The sequence below is a fragment of the Montipora foliosa genome, chromosome 2 (assembly GCF_036669935.1).
Source record: "Montipora foliosa isolate CH-2021 chromosome 2, ASM3666993v2, whole genome shotgun sequence".
NCBI classification, from domain to species: domain Eukaryota; kingdom Metazoa; phylum Cnidaria; class Anthozoa; order Scleractinia; family Acroporidae; genus Montipora; species Montipora foliosa.
Genome location: NC_090870.1, coordinates 21,945,927 through 21,963,426, shown reverse-complemented (window position 1 = coordinate 21,963,426; position 17,500 = coordinate 21,945,927). Strand labels below are relative to the sequence as shown.

The 17,500-nt window shown below is 38.3% G+C and overlaps 1 protein-coding gene and 3 long non-coding RNA genes across 7 annotated transcripts in view; 2 read left to right on the top strand and 2 right to left on the bottom strand.

Annotated features, from left to right (window-relative positions):
- The window catches only part of LOC137990572 (uncharacterized), a 7,108-nt gene extending 6,418 nt beyond the window's left edge, over nt 1–690 (bottom strand). The window contains exon 1 of the long non-coding RNA XR_011121516.1: nt 457–690. This is a non-coding gene — a long non-coding RNA (uncharacterized lncRNA). The remainder of the gene's footprint in view (nt 1–456) is intronic.
- Nucleotides 691–771: 81 nt separating this feature from the next.
- On the top strand, nt 772–3,780 carry LOC137990571 (uncharacterized). Its single transcript, XR_011121515.1, has 2 exons — nt 772–1,001; nt 3,666–3,780. It is a non-coding gene; the product is annotated as an uncharacterized lncRNA (long non-coding RNA).
- A 2,612-nt stretch (nt 3,781–6,392) lies between these two features.
- Nucleotides 6,393–17,500, bottom strand: part of LOC137992668 (uncharacterized) — a 26,389-nt gene continuing 15,281 nt past the window's right edge. Inside the window, exons 1-4 of one of the 4 annotated variants that reach the window (XR_011121730.1) lie at nt 11,839–12,426; nt 7,847–7,927; nt 7,674–7,761; nt 6,393–6,871 (exon numbers count right to left, since the gene is read on the bottom strand). Coding sequence is in view for 1 of the 4 variants with exons in the window: in XM_068838143.1 (XP_068694244.1) it covers nt 6,867–6,871; nt 7,674–7,761; nt 7,847–7,927 (174 nt within the window). In the remaining 3 variants the exon portion in view is untranslated. Of the gene's footprint in view, nt 6,872–7,673; nt 7,762–7,846; nt 7,928–8,614; nt 10,928–11,838; nt 12,427–17,500 lie in introns of those variants that run through there. The other 3 variants (XR_011121732.1, XR_011121731.1, XM_068838143.1) reach the window with 3 other exon arrangements.
- LOC137992669 (uncharacterized) overlaps nt 7,851–17,500 on the top strand; it is a 17,541-nt gene continuing 7,891 nt past the window's right edge. The window contains exon 1 of the long non-coding RNA XR_011121733.1: nt 7,851–8,321. This is a non-coding gene — a long non-coding RNA (uncharacterized lncRNA). The remainder of the gene's footprint in view (nt 8,322–17,500) is intronic.

The following is a 17,500-nucleotide window of genomic DNA, read 5'->3' as shown; positions in this document are numbered from 1 at the left end:
ACAACATGGATTTTGATTTTGATTTTAAACTCAAATTAATTGCAAATCCATAACTTGGTAACTACATGTACTTGAACGCAAGGATCGTTGAGTTGTGACTGCTAAAAAGTATAATAACTTAGACATTCACCAGAAAAGGGAATATAAATGACCTTAAAAGCAGCTATTTAAACTATTTGATACTAGGGTTACGTTCCCAATGAGACAATCACAGTCAAAATCAAATTCATATCTGATCGAATCATTGATCATTCATGTAGAGGTGCCGATCGTAAGGTGTAACGCAGAAAAAAATAACCTTCACGTTGAACAATATTACCATTTCCCTGCCACCTGGTACAAGCCAATTCACACATGAACGGAAACCTTAGGAATCCTCCTTTCTGTACATTACAGTAACTTTTTGTACCCGGTGGCAACAAACTTTCCACATCAAAAATTGCGTAAAAAACTCACCTGTTTCGCAGCTCTTTTCCCACGAAATAAAATTTTCCAGGAGCAAATTTTCCGAGGATGCTCGTTGGATTGGACTTTTAAACGATTTACACAACATAGACGTTCTCTAAGAATACATTCCACTTGAAACTGGCGTTAAAACTAGCCTTGATCGCTCTAAAAAGAACGGAAACCAACAAGCTACCGATTCTCAAAAGGCAGCCATTTTTCTGTTCTCCTCGGGAGTGTTTTTTTCACGAGAGCCAATGATCGTCCCGGAAACGCGTCACGTGACATATCGCGCGACTCATGCGCAGACATTTTTCGCCAGTGAAAATCGTGCATGAGACGCGAAGTGTCCATTTCGATCGTTTGATCTCGTCTTCTACCTTTGTCACTTTATAACTCTTGACGGTGTGAATTTTGGAAGTGAGATCGTGGTGATTTAATTTAAGGAGACACATCAGATCTGTGTAATATATTTGTGTGGAATTTTTGGGCCTTGAGATCCAAACCCAGTTAAATTTGTTTTGGAATATGCGCTGCAGAAACTAACGGAGGCTACGGTGAGTGTTCCATATTTGTTTTTGAAGCATGAAGTGTTCACAACGTTTGGTTCAGTTTGCACACTAGGGTATTGCCCATGCAATCTCTACAGTTTTCATCAACAAGATAATTTGGGCAGGGTTTTCTGAAATCACCTTTACAATCAATCATACATGTATTTACAATGCGTTAATTAAACGTAACATGTTCTAAGAGCATTATTTGAAAGTTGTCAACCTTCTCCTTGATCTTGGTGATCATGACTAAAACACCACACGAGTACATACGGGTAACATACGAGTAACATACGAGTAACATACGGAACATACGGATACATACGAATACATACGACTAACATACGACTAACATACGAGTAACATACGAGTAACATACGGATACATACGACTAACATACGGATACATACGAATACATACGAGTAATACGAATGTGTTTCTCATAAAGGAAGCTCTAATTATAGGCCTTGCAGGCATTTTTCACGTCAGCAAACACGTACCCGGCTCAGTTTGAGGGGGGAGGGAGGGGGTGTTGATCAACCCCCCAAGGCTTTCGTTAAATTTAGTCACAGTAAAATAAATTCACATGGAGTGCAAAACCCTTAGCTTGCGCTACAAGATGAGAATATATTTTGGATGTCGCTTATGTCTTGTGACGTCATCAGATCCGCCATCTTGATTTCACTATTTCAGCTTAAGTTGCCTATGATAAATCAGTGCAAAAAATCAGTGCAAAATCAAGCCAGAAAGCTTAAATGGGGTAAATGATTATGACAGACCTGCTCTGACTTCCTTACGTGCCTTAAATGTAAACTGGCCTGACAGTCAATCATCTACGAGAGCAACATCCAAAATATACGGTCATCTTGTTGCGCAAGCTAAAGGCAGCGAAATACGAGATACAAAAACCCTAAACTTGGCGCGAAACATTATTTCGTTGCAAGTTTGGGTCGATTTCTCCCGTTTTTCACCTTGCATGATCAACTTGTCGCGCAACAAACACATTTGTTGCGGGTTGAAGAAAGTTATTGCGAAAAGTAGAGCGCAGATCTACTCTGAGCAACAAATTTTGGCTTTGTTGCTCGTTTTTCATCAAGCTCACAACTTGTCGCGCAACACATGTGCTCTTGTACTAGCAAATCAACCACTCAGCGCCCTGCATTTCTTCAACCCGCAACAAATGTTTTTCTTGCGGGTCAAGTTGATCACGCAAAGTGAAAAACGCGAAACATCGACCAGAACTTGCAACGAAACAATGTTGCCCCACAAGTTGAGGGTTTTTGTATCTCGTCTTTCACCGCCTTAAGGGTTTTGCACTCCATGTGAATTTATTTTACTGTGACTAAATTTAATGAAAGCCTTGGAGGGTCTATCAACACCACCCCCCTCCCCCCCCCCCCCCCCTTCCTCAAACTGAGCCGGGTACGTGTTTGCTGACGTGAAAAATGCTTGCAAGGCTTATAATTAGAGCTTCCTTTATGAGAAAAACATTCGTATTACTCGTATGTATTCGTATGTATCCGTATGTTGATCGTATGTATCCGTATGTTACTCGTATGTTACTCGTATGTCAGTCGTATGTCAGTCGTATGTATTCGTATGTATCCGTATGTTCCGTATGTTACTCGTATGTTACTCGTATGTTACTCGTATGTACTCGTGTGGTGTTTTAGTCACGATCTTGAACCAAGGCAGCAGTTCATTTAGAGTGCTGCCACTCTGCAATAGCCACTTAACCTTCTGACTGCCCCCATAAAGGCAGCTGTCTAAAAGAAAACACCTTGCCAACTTGTGAAGTTGGAATGAACACAAGTACTGGCCAGAACTACACAGAAAATATTGAAGTTCTTTGTCCCTGTCTCAGGGCATTTCTTCAATGAAAAGGTAAATTGGTTGCAAGATTGGCCTCTGAGATTACACTCGGAAGAAGTTCTAGTTGCACAGTAGTGTGATCAATAACATTGTTTAATTTATTGCCATAGTGAGGCTTGATTACAGAATCATAAATACTTGCCCACCAAAATACCCTGTGCAATCAACTGATACACCCATGTTCGGGAGACTGTTGGCCTGTTAATTAATGGAACATCGATATATTAGGAAAAGAACAATTTGTTAAATAAAAGTGCAAAGTCCAGGCCCTGCTTCCTGTTAATCCTAGGATTATTGACAGGGAAGTACTGCTTCAAAGTGGCACCCGAGTGACTTAATTGTAGTCTAGCTTCCACAATCGCCAAATAATAATGATCTATCATTATTGTAATAATGCAACACACTTGGTGTCAACATCTATGTCAAAACTTGGAAGATGGTATTTTTCTTTCCCCCTTGACTGGCCATTATTTGGAAATCTATGTTCAACCCAACGTCCAAGGCAAAATTATGGTTAGACTCAAAAAATTTAAGAACATGTGTTAAGGCAAACAGTTAAGGGTCATTGGTTTATGTGTGGTTTATATTATGTTTATATGGTTAGCTCATCATGTTTTCTTTGTCTTGGTTGTGTAATAAGAATGACTTTTTGTACTAATTTTCACAGCCCCCATAAAAACTGATATGTGCAGTTTCCTGTGTCTAGGAAAATAATAATATCATTATGATATTGTAGATTATAGCATTGTAATATGCATCTCATGGACAATAACATTCATTTTCGTTTTTTGTCCTTAGGGAGATGGATCCACCTGGTATTATTTGCGGCAGTTTTGTGAAATATTAGCTCTAAAAGGAGCGAGAAGAAATTCAGCCTTTTTTTCTCAGCAATAAACCACAATAATCTTATTGAGTTCACTTTGTCCATGTTGGTAGTGTGGAACAAAAGACTGGATAAAGTCACTGAGAAATCCAGACAATTCTGTTGAGTTTTAAGCAGTTTCTTTAGTACTCTGAACACATTTTCAAACTTTTCAGTTTCTTCTTAGAACTGAATACCAGTCCTTAACCTTTTTTCAGTTATGAACTTTGTGGACCAGCACAGAGCTTTAAGATGCCACTTTTTTAAATGTTGTACTTATAAAAAAAAATGGGGACAACATATTCAAGTAAAAACATCACAAATGCATGTTGTTTGCACCTGCACGCAAACTTTGCGAATGCTTTTGATCTGATGAGTTGCCAACCCAGTAATGCTTCAGATACATGTAGTGACGCCGAAACCCAGAACACCTTCAAACACATTCAATGACAAGTTGTCAGAGAAAAAATTAAAATTAAAAACAAACATCTTCTTGAGCATTGGGACCCACATGGAATAGCCCTTGCATATGTGTATTATACTGATGACTGGATTCCATCTACTTAATATACAATCATCTTTTTAGGATAATACCACCTACGCCAGTCGGCAGATAATGCTAGAGTGAACTTCTTGCTATACAGCTGAAAATATTAATTTTGTGGAATGCCCCTTTTAGGGATGTTTCCTAGTTGTCTATGCTCTAAAGATTTTGTTCAAACCCATCAAGTACAATGTAGCATGCATGTGTGAAATGTCGCAAGTTTAGATCAGTTTTGCAATATGCACTGTGTTGTCTGAACTGATCCTTGTAAAATTTTTGTAGTTTCTTGTCAATTGTTAAATATGGAAAAAAGGATTTACTTTCTGAAAGAAAAATAACATTAATGACGTCTCTTGATCAGGTTAGGATCTGATGAATTTTTATTTTAAAAGGCAAGCAAATCAAGGGGCAAATTAATTTTCTCTGAGCTGTTTAATGTCAGTAAGTGGGCTTTCCAGGATGAAGCACTTTTTGCCTGCTCTCTGTGTATCATACAGTGTATAATCTTCTCACCGATTTATCTCAGTTTCTGTTGGGGCTGGCTTTCATCGCTCTTCTATAAATTTAACAACAAAATGCTGTGTAAAGAGCGAAAGATGTATTTTGCTTTCATGATAATTATAAATTCGTATTAAAATTTGGAGAAACGTGGAGCTCAATTTGCCTGAGTTCTTGCATCTTTGCATACTCCATTTTAATATCGCTTTCAGCATGCTTGCCAAAATATCTTTTGTAAGCGTGTCACCATTCACCACCCTGTCTATAATTCACCAGTTGTCTTCCTTTATTGTTCAGAGTATTATAGAGAGTATCTGGAATGTCATAAGGTTTTTCAATGTCTCTTTACCGACACAGACAAAGAGGCATTGTCCTTTATCGCAACCACTCGACGAACTAGTCCGAAGCTCTCACCAATCCCACCGGCCGAACATCGCCAAAACAGGGTTTAAGGGAATTTCTGGTCCTCCCAGAAAACCAACAACTTGCAAAAACCGTTCGAGAAACTTGCGACAAAAGCCAACACTGTCAAAAAAGTAAGCATTGCAGCGCTCGTTAACTCCATTCACCGTATAGTCACACGAAAGGTGCATTTACCGCATTGTACACCCCTTCAATTTTTGAAAAAACATCAAAACTCGTCAAAAATTGTGACAAAATCCTTATCTTTCAAACAGCGACCTTATTTTTTTGATTTAATCAACGGCTGTCATTTTCCGGCGAACAGATAGTCTTTTTGAATGAGCGCGCCCTTGAGCCTCTCTAGAGGCATAACTGTTGAGAATTCTCCCAACTGCGCTTGGCATTTAGATGAGGCTATGTAAACATGGAAAACGTCCTCTATTGCCTAAATAACACAACAAAATATAACTTTTTGATCGGTTGCTTTATCTCAAGAGAAGCACTTCTGGAAGGCAGTTTTCTATTAAGCAATGGTCATTGAAGCAGATTCAACTAAGCCTTTGCCTGTTGGGTGCATCTGGCAAAATAGTCCAAAATGCATGTGGGGCTTCTTTTTTATGGTGCAAACAGAGACAGTCTGAATTATGTTGATCTCTTTTTAGCTGACTAAACATTTGCTCTGACGAAGGGCTAACACTCGAAACGTCAGCTTTCCAAATCATTCATGGTGGTAATTTGACCTTTATCAAAATATTTGATAAAACCAAATTTTCCTGTTAACCGTGACACTGTATGCAATCAATGTAACATGGAAACAATTTAGCATGTAATGGGGTCCCTCATGCGTGAGCCCAAGTGTTGACGCCTGTCGAAGAATAGGTTATTGACCTGCTAATTAGTGAATGTTTTAGTGGAGAGAAACCCCTTCTTGTGAGGAGGATTCGTCTATCAACACCAATTAAGAAAGCCACAAAAGTTGCTAGGTTAACTGCTGCTTCATGTATTACTATTAAATAACCAACATTCACTAATTTAGCAGGTAGTTTGAGGGGAATATTGTGTGTGTGAATGGTGAGTTGAGGAAAAATCATAGACAAAAGTTAGGGTTAGTCTGTAAAATGAGGGGAGAAATTTACAGAGCAAACTCTCAACTCCAAAGTAAGGTTAACAAATGAAACAAACTCTGTATGAAATTAAGAACTTTAATCTCAGAAACAGCCAGATAGTACATGTAGGAAAAACTAACTCAAGTAGGAGGGATTAATAAATATTTGACCATGAAAATTATTCGTTCTTAAAAATGGGAATAATAAAGATGAAAAATCTTTACACTAACATCGTCGTTCTCAAAAAATATGCGAAAAAAACTAAAGAAATCCCATGGAATATGAAACACAGGTTCCACGAGGCAAATCCAAAAATCCCGAAGATAAAGACAAGCTCACCACCATTAGGCTTGTAAATGTTGATAAAAACTATGCGATTTTTCATGCAAACTTTCTTTCAGCAAAACAGCTAAGTACAACCAGTTGCAAAAATACTTGAGACAGCCATGTTTACATACTCTCATCTAAACACAGCTCTTGACCAATGAGAGTGCACGTACTATCCTAATTATTTTATAAAAGAATATATTGCACTGCATATGAGCTGCACAAGTTCAAAGGCCATACATCCTTCACCAAACGCTGAATTATTCTGAGGAGAAAAGTAGAAAAAAAAGTAGAAAATATCACAAAAACAGCTGGAGATTATCAGGAAAACATGATGATTAACTCACAACGATTAGGCTATTTGTTCTTTTCAATCAGAGTCTCAATTTCTTTCTTCATGCTATAGTAACTGGTTGCCACCTCAAAGTACTGAAGGAATGTTCAAATAAATGTTGTGTCGAGTCGTTGTGTTCATTCAGTGTACGTCCCAGTGTACATTTTGTGTAGCTTGGCCAGAGAATAAATCACCTTTCCAACATCAATGGAAGAATTTAAAGGACATATTTATATCTGATTACGAGTTAATATTAACAATATACGCCATCACTTCAGAGCACACATGACAGACAAATGAAATTAAAATATGGGGCACAGTACCACGAATGTGGAGGCCTATGTTTGAGGACTCTTTCAGATTGTAATCACACTCAGTGTTAATTCAGGTCATTTGCAGGCATATCCTTACAACAAATGAGCACAACCAAGACACAGTCTGATTGGTCCATGTGCCAAAATGAACATTCCTGACGTGGCTATAACAATTGCGTGACACTTCGATGTGAGCATGACACAAGCTGCTTTGTAATAATGACAATAACAACTTTATTTAAGTGTCAATAGATTTACCACAAGAGCATTAAATGGGACACTAACAACGTTAACTCAATCAAATCAAATATTGGTTTTGTCTAGACTCTTAGCAACAATGGCAAGTTAACCAATCAGACTGCAAGACTAAAAGCAATTGTGGTAAAAAGTAATTTGTTAAATATTATTATTATACCTACCCTCTTTTTGCTTTTTCATGAGAAGCTCCATTTCAAGTTTCACTTTCTCCATCTTTGGTTTGTAACAGCTGGTTGCAACCTCAAAGTACTGGAACAGTTTGAAATAAACAGATTTCACTACTACAAGCATATTCAGAATCATTAGTTTTTTTCTTGTCATGTAAAATCACTACCTCCAGCTGTGCATCTGCAAGGGTCCTCTTTTTGCCTTTTCTGATGGGGTTTATGGAAACCTCCACCGCTTCATCAATATCCTAGGACACATAAAATTAAATCAGACAGCGACATTATTATTATTACGTGGCATCCACGTCTTAAAACCGGGTTGGAACCTTTTTTTTTGTTGGTAGTCACAAATGTGCATACCCCACGGATATTGAATTAATCTCCGATCGGGTGGACTTATTTATATTCCCTATGGCATTTCCAAACTCCCCTACCCCAAGGAGAACTCCAAGACTTCCCAAGCCATCACGATTTATCTCTGCTAGCGCGTTAGACCACTCGGCCATCGTGACACACTTCCGTCCAATTGGTGAAAGCAAACATTTATAATAGAATCTTTCCGCCCGCCATGATTGTTTCAGTATTAAACTATTCGATAAAGTGGATAGATGCTTTTTTCTTTGAGAAAGGCAAGCTTTCAAGGTAAGGAGAATTTTCTACGTTATTTCTAGATCTTGCTTCGTACTTGTGTGTTCCACTGTGAACATTATTATTTTGCATACAACGAATACTTCATTAGAAGCATTTTGCATAGAACGAATACGTACTCCAATATTTCTTGGGAACCAGTTTGTTCGCCGTTTTGACGTAGAGAGAAAATAAGAAAATATCTTTGAACAGCCAAACAAGATAAAAAATGAAATCAAGCTTAAAAAAAACGAATTAGCTATCTCTGTCACGGGGACTTCGCAGCCGTCTCCCATCCAAGTACTAACCTCATTCGGAGGAGCTTAACTTCAACTGACACTTGGACTAGCATCAACGATTGTGATCTTTATGTTAAATTCGCACATAGATCTTGTCGAACTTTATAACACTTGAAAGAAAAAAAAACGCACCAACAAAAACCAGTTGTTATGCCGTCATTTTGTCACAGATGTATCCTTTGTTTCGTGAGTTGTCAGTAAACACGCAAGGTATAACTTGATCACAGGCGGCCGCTAAAATCGATGTCACTTCCGATTTTGCGATTTTACTTGTATGACCAAAAGTACGATAGAAAAATTGAACTCTGATGGAACGTAACAAAAATCTCCCGAAATGTTTTTCGATAATGGCAAATTGTTTTATTCTCGATCGACACTTCCTAAAAGTTCCTTCTGCTCTCCTTAAAAACTACATATTAATATATATTTACTTTTTCGTCAATATTTGTTTTGCATAAAGCAGGCTAGCAAAATCTGTACCTTGCTTTGTTCACATTTTTGAGCGTTAAAATAGAATTTTTGGGCGTATGTTCCTGACAGCAAAAGTCGCATATTTTAACGTCCCCCATCCAGATACTAACCCCGCTGGAAAGGGGAAAAAAACTTTAGTAACATTGCTCTTGGAAAGGTGTCAGAAGCTCAGAGTACACGCTTAAGCTTGTGGTGAAAAAGAAGTTGTAAATGATCAACATATCGGCTTTGAAGCCAAATGTTTCTCGATTTGGGCTTAGTATTTTACTGAACCACATGTCTTCTTAGAGGGTATATAGCAAAGATGTCTACCATGGCACCGTAATGATTTACGATACCAAACAATGTCGTGTACTATTAGAGCTACATATTGTGCAAGGACTTGAATCTCCTGGAAAAAACAAAACGCCGCTCAGTTGACAGTTATGGAAAAAAACACTGTCAAGTTACTGCACTACCACACGCAATGCGTTCTTACTTTAAAAAATATCCCGTATCTCCTCAATTCTACCCCCCCCCCCCCACCTCCATACTAAAAATCCCGTATCCCCACAATTTTTTTACCAAATTATCCCGTATCCTGATCGCTTCTCGAGCTTTTGGCTAAGATTAGTTTCTTGGCCAAGGACTACGGTCAAGTACTATTGTACAACGTACGGTACTTTTTCAGTGCCGTAAGGGGAAGGCACAGAACAGTTTCGGCTGTTTGTCTGTTCTCTCGAAAACGATGACAAGGGTTTTTTGGGTTTTTTGTTCAGCTCGAGTGTAGAATCAGGACGAACTGTTGTAGTTTCTGATAACTATTTACTACTTGTAGCTTTTGTTGAATTTTGAATCGATGATAGAGAGAGTTTTGGCGATCTCAATCCGGACTGGACTACTGGATTTAAGGATTTTTCTTAACGAGATTTCAAGTTATTGTGGAACGTTTGGTACCAAGTTACTGAAATCAAGATTATGGAATTGAAAAATTAGAACTTTGGACTGGACTATACAACACGCAATTACGGAATTTTTGAGCATTGAGAGAAATAGAGCACGGATGTTGTCTTCTTGTCTTCGCCACGGCAAATTTATACAGTTTGCAAGGAACTAAACCAGGATTACAGAACCAGACGTCGATTACAGGCCCGGTTGTTCGAAAGCCAATTACCTTAATCCAGGATTAGCGTAAACTTTTGTTTCATGTTTTCAACTTTTTGGTCACAGTTTCCTTTGCTTATTTTTGTTTTTCAAGATTGACTTCTTCTAATGTAAAGTTTTTCTGAATATCAGCCTTGAACAGCATTTGGGAGTAGAGGATAAAACTCGTTTTAAAACCCAGTTTCTGAACAACTGGCCCAAGATGATAAGTTGTTGAACTGTGATTTGTAATAAGTTTTTCGGATGATTTAAGGCTGATCCTGTAATTTTTGGATGAAAGGAGTTAACGAAGCAAGTAAAACTGTAGGATTTGAATTAAGTCTCCTTCCAAAAAATAAATAAATAAAAGATCCCGTATCCTGATAACCTGCTAATAGGGCTTCGTTGTTTGCATTTGCAAATTTAGTAACATTAGTAATGAGTTTTTACAACAAAAAACTTTAAGTTATATTACAGATGTATCTTTCTAGTAATCTTTCGCCATTTTCCGAAGTCTACCTGTACTTGAATTTCACTGTAACTGGACAATTTGTGTTAACTGTTTGCGCATTCCACGGATACGCCCTTGTAGGCGTCTTGTTATTATTATTATTAAAACTTCTTAGCAGCACGAAGTAAGATATCGCTTTGATGATCCATACGATGTTTTTGAAATTCATATTTAATCAATACATGTTTCGGATGAAACATCATCCATCGTCAGATGACAAATGAGAAATAAACTAAAGTTGAGCAATAAATAGTGTAACAAAGTGAGATATAACATAAATAATTAAGGATGAAGGCGAGAACAGAATAAAAACACCCAACCACGAAACAAAACAGAAAAACCAAAGTGTTTAGGCGAAGAAAAGAAACTAATTAGTATGAAAGGGATAAATTAAGATGTTTGACTTGGGAAACGAGTCATTTACAAGTTTTCATGTGCAGGCTGTAATGCCTGTTATATCGGTGAAACCAATCGACATTTCGCCACTCGCATCCGTGAACATCTCGCCTCCGACAAACATTCCCACATATTTAAGCACTTGAGAGGTTCTGAAAATTGTCGCTCCCGGTGTTCAGAAGACTGTTTTAAAATCCTCGACTCTGCTTCCACACGTTTCCAATTGAAAATCAAAGAAGCCATGCATATCCTTTGGGAGCAGCCATCTTTAAATTCCCAAGTCAAACATCTTAATTTATCCCTTTCAAACTAATTAGTTTCTTTTCTTAGCCTAAACACTTTGGTTTTTCTGTTTTGTTTCGTGGTTGGGTGTTTTTATTCTGTTCTCGCCTTCATCCTTAATTATTTATGTTATATCTCACTTTGTTACACTATTTATTGCTCAACTTTAGTTTATTTCTCATTTGTCAACTGACGATGGATGATGTTTCATCCGAAACATGTATTGATTAAATAAGAATTTCAAAAACATCGTATGGATCATCAAAGCGATATTATTATTATTATTATTATTATTATTATTATTATTATTATTCAATACCCTACATTTCACTAAAAGCAAACCAATAAAGAAAGAAAATGATTTTCATTGCGTTAATAAACTCTCTCATCAACAATTTAATAGCAAGGTAAACATCTTTATTTAAATAAAAAATATAGACAGAGAACTTACTGTAGCCTACTCCGCAGTTAAAACCAATCCATGTTGGGAGACTGCAAAGGCCTCTATTTCATTCACTGTAAGCTTAAGCTTAAGTTAATCCACTTTCATTTTTCTTGATTAGCACTCCATGTTAAAGTCAACAATGACTTTGCAGTAATTTTTTACAAGAAGAAAGAAGAAACATGACCACAAAAGTGACAAAACAAGATCAAACTAGCCTACCTGTCCGCTTCGATACCTTACCTGCCCGCACTCACTGCAACCTTTCGTTGAAAAAAAACTAAACATTTATATATGTTATAAGGTTAAAGAAACCTCATCGCAAACGTACGACTTGGTGCTTTTTGACGTACATTATCAGGTTTGCAAGTGATATAGATAAATTCTCGAAAGACAAGAAGGATGTGCTCAAACCATGTATCAACGGCTGGTCAACGTTGCAAGATACTTCGATTTCAAGATTGCCGTCACACTCAAGACATGCTTGTATTATGGAATTTCCAGTATTGTATAAACGAACCACAAACTAGAGTTATTTAACAGGTGAACAATAAAAAACAATGGAAAGAGGGCATCAATGCCACTGTTCCACTTCTCCCTCCAACGACCACGTGTCCACGCAGACGCAGAAGGTCATTCCCGAAAAAACCTACCCGAAAATATCGGGCTACGTTCGGGTGTTTTGAAAAACACTTTTCGCAACCCGAAAATCACGCCCGAAAAACTCCCCGAAAACTTTACGGGCCCGAAAAGTTTTCGGGTCTTTTGAGAAACGCACGCCAGAGGTCTCTTGAATTATGAGATTCGCTCGGCCTTCAATTTGAGGCCAAAATTTGTCACAAGTGTAGCCACCCTGGCGCGCAGGCGACGCGACAAAATCTGGAAAAAATCGCGTCACCGGCGCGAGACAAAAATCGCTCGTGTAGCCGCGGCTTAAGCAACGTTGTTATACCTCATAACTAAAATACGTTTTCCGATTGGAGGAGAACGTGTCACGTGTCATGGGTCAAGACTCACTCAAAATGTCTAGGGCGAACAAAACTCACTACAACGACTTGAACCTTCGACTCGCACGTGATCAGGTCGTGCACCTTTGACACAGCGGCAAATTCCGTGTAAAAATCCCTGTACTGTTCTATTTTCCGTTGAGAGGTACAACAAAACACTTAATGACTGGCCCCACGGGAAACAGTGAGTTTTGTTGCCCCTCGACCCTCAATGTTCCCCGAGGCGAAGCCGAGTATGTTGTGGGTGAGGCGAAGCGTAGGAGAACATTGAGGGTCTCGGGGAAACAAAACTCACTGTTTCCCTTGTGGCAGTCATTAAGGACGGTGCCTACTAATTCAAAGATATTCTTGCCCCGGTTTATGACTACCGTATCTGCTCGAATAAGCGCCGCGGCGCTTAAATAATTTTTCGCGCATTAAGTGAAGCGCTTATTTGACGGAGGCGCTTATTTGCGGGCGGAGATTAACAGAAGCGTCTTTTGATAGTCATCATTTGACTATTACGGCATTTTACTTAATGGACTAGCAGTGAAATACAATCACTTTGAACTGAAGAACATCGGTTTTGATGCAAAGAAATTCCCCATGCTGTGTTAGAGTTGCAATTTAGTATATATGTTTTTTACTTTGCCGAGATTTCTCGAATAAACGTTTCATTGGGACCGCGGCGCTTCCTCGGGGGCGGCGCTTGTTCCAGAAAATACGGTATGCAAGAATGTAATGTAGATCTTAAGGACGTTCGCGCCCATTACTACTGCGCGTTTTTTCGCGCATGTCACGCACACATCATGCATCGTAGACCACGAAGGTAAACACGATGCTAAAGGTGCAAACATTTTCCACAAGAATGGAACGTGAAAGCATTTGGCATTATGGGATAGATGTGGACCCAGGTCTTCTTGGAAATGTCACGCAATGGCGTGACAGTGCAAATAGACAAACTTTTTTTTTTTTTTTTTTTTTTTTAGAATAATTCCAACTTTATTGAACATACACACGTGCAGTTAACATTCACAAAAGACAATCTGCAACACTAACAAACACAACAACTTAACACTAACAAAAAAGAAACCTCATACAATAAAAACTTTAGAGCGCAATCAGCAATCAACAGAGTTTCATTCCGTATTTAAGGACGTTCGCGCCAATTGTTTGTGCGCAACGTTACTGCGCAGGTAACGCGACTGTAAATGTCACGCATTACTTTGAGCATTAGTGAAGCCTTTGCAAAAACCGTGGACGATAAGTCTTGCACAGCGTTGGATCAGAGAAGATCGTAATCAGTCAAAATTGATTTAAAATATTTATGAAAGTCAAGTAGACTACAGCACGAGGTTTTATCAGTCGCGAGGTTTTATCAGTCGTGCACTAGTCTACTCGACTTTCATACAAATTTTTCAAGCATCAGTTAAAATAACATGGCGACAAAAACGCCGAGGAAAAATTCCAGGCCGGCAAAAGAATGGCACATTTATATCCGAATCATCATGAAACTTCAAAGAGAAGTGAGCGGGAGGATGGAAAAGCTCTGGAAAAGATACCTGATCGAGTAGACTAGTGGTTGAAAGTCTGGAAAACTCGAGGACGAACCGTTGCGTAAATTTAATGGGGCTGTTTCTTTTTAAAGTTTTTATTACCCTACAAACTTAAGTTCAAAGTGAATGTATGTTTTTAAAGTTCTTTTCCTTTACTTTCGTGAAAATTGAGCAGTATTTTCGTCCTAGTCGGCTTGAATAGTGCGGACCTGCGTGGAAACAATCAGCGACTGAATTTCACAAAAAACACACTCCAGTGTAACGGACAGAGCGCAAAAACCGCTAGACATGCGCACTAGAATCACACTTGTGTTGCCGCCATTCCATTTTCAAAATGGCGGACGACAAATCAAAATCCACCACGTCATTGTGGAGGCTGTCACGCTGCTGCCGTTCCTCTGAGAAAATTTGCAAAAAGATGATCTGAATCTGCCATCATTCAACGATGCTTCAGAGCCGTCAGGGAAGAGATCGGACCAAAACCAGTTCGCCTAAAGCAATAGAGTTTTTGACCAGCTTCGAAGCTTCATTTGACGTTCGTTGTTTAGAGTTTTGCGTTTCTTAAGGTGGTCGGTTACTCTTTAAGCTCAGAACAGAGATATGTTGGAGGTAAATTGTTTTCGCGAAACATATCAAATATGACTTTTTTTTCGTTGATATGAAAATTTTTGAGAGGTGTTTAAAGGTGGAATTCCGATTTCATACACCAAGAGAGACTTTTTCAAATCGAAGTTTGAAGAGAAGCAGGTTTTTTTACCGCTAGTGTTCGTCTTCACAGTTGTAACCGGTTTTACACAGAAAAGCGAAGTCCAGTGCCTTATACTTTCACGCCACTCGATATAGTTTGTGAGGTTTTGGGGTCGTAAGTTGTCATGAAATGCATATAACGTACATGTATGTTTTTAACTTCGAGTTAATATCTTGTCGACATTGTTCATGTAATACAATGTGAGTTTTCTCGCTTTATAAGCCAAGGCGACAGAGCGGCTGCCTGTTATATTTAAAACAGCGGCAAATATTGACAACAACTATGTTTTGTGTAACTAAAAATAAAATATGTCAACTGTCACATCTGACTGCTGGGGGATTGTGTGCTTTTTCAAGTTTATGGGACTCTTTGCAAAGGGCGAGTTAAGTTAATTCAACAAAGTAAGCTGCTTTTTCCATTTAGAGACTGAAAATGTCAGCAAAGGTGCTCTAGTTCAATGTGCAAAGCGCTTTTTTTGGCTTTTGATGCCAGCAAAACAGTTCACCACACTAGAAAAATTTTATTTGAGGGCCACTTGCTACTGGCTCACAAAGACTACAGAATTTGCCACATGGATGAATACATTTCACCAATGAAGGTGAGTGATGGAATAAAATTACAATAGTCTGCCCTGAATTGAATTTTCCCTACCCCTCAATAGAGATTCTACGCCCCCTTCTTTGTCAGTGCCAAAAATCTGCCAAGAGAACTGAAGCACTAAGTTACACAGAATTAGTTAGACAGGTAGAAAACCCTCAAGGATCAAAGGCAGGAGCTGGATATTAAGCAGAGAAAAATCAAGAACGAAAACAAAAACTTTCACAAAAAAACATGAAGGTAAGTATTTGGGTTTAGCTCATTACGACAATGACATGCCAATGCCTTTGCAGTACTAACCCCCTCCCTTCACCAAGACACACACACCACTGACAGCAGTACACTGCTTAGCATTATATTGAGCGCCACAGGCTGTTGGCTGTAATCAGTGACACACTAAACATGTTTCATTTCATATTATTATTTACATGCACAGAACAAACTGCATTGAACGCGATGCACAACCCCATGAATTTCTCAAATTGCTTTTGGCCTATTACAAGACCTGTGAGTAAAACCACACCAAAAAGTTAGCTCACTATAATAAGGTAAAACAGATATCATTTTCATAATGGTTATGCTTTACAATGTAGCTGTGTCACCGAACACCCAAGGTCAATATTTTTCCTATTATTCCAACAGTAAACACTTAATGACTGGTCCCGAGGGAAACAGTTCATTTTGTTTCCCTAAAAATTTCCAATGTTTCCCTGAGGCGCAGACGAGGGAAACAAAATGAACTGTTTCCTGAGAGACCAGTCATTAAGTGATTTGTTATATAGCACAAATACATGTAGGAAAACGTGCAATGGGAACAGCAACGGTGGTCGTCGGTCAATATTTGCGGGCAACAGTGCACTGTAACCCTCTGACGTCATAGATTTTGCACTGTTGCCCACTCAGAGACTTTTGAATGACAAAAGTGTTTTTGTTAGATGTCATGTGACCTTGAAGTAACCAATGAGAGCATGCGCTGCTAGGGGCAAAAATAGTTATATAACAAAAAATAATTATTGTTCAACATAACACACTTTTGCTGGAAAAGAAAGATCAGCAACACAAATCAACTGTTGAATTGAGAGAAGAAAATGTCATGCTTCACAAAAAAGGACAAAGTTATAGAGACAACACAGTTTTCAAGAAAAATATTGGACTGACATAAAAATTAATACCATGCACATGTAACCCTGTGAAAAAGCACCCCAAATGCCTAAATTTCCAATATAGGTTTTAGTCAGAACAAACTTTTCCTTATCACGGACTAAATTCTTATGGTCGTTAATTTTCTTTCTAGTGCAAATAATATTGAACAAAACAAAATAGTGTATTGTAATAATCAACTGATGTATGTTTAGTATTTTTTCCTTTCATTTTCCCGAATTTGTTCTCCACCTATATATATCTTTTTGGGTCAAGTTAGCAGAAAGTTGGGGAATCCACTCAAAAGAGACACTTGTAATACCACTGGCAGTACTAAATCCTAACATTACTCAACAACAATGACAATATTATTTGTGTTCCTTTAATATATGTTTTACAACTAAAGGAGACACTGCATTTAGCTCTCTTGTGCACCATATAATTTCACAAGTCACTAGTCAACCACTAAACAAAAGGAGGAAAGAACTTATATGATCCAGACAAAATGGGAAATTTTGGTGGTGAACATTCTCCAGACCTGTTTGAAAATATCTTCCATGCCACAATGTATTTACAATAATGAAAAGGGTTTTCCGTGAACCAAGAAAGCTAATCTGCAGAGAGTAAAAGTAGGTTGCTGTACT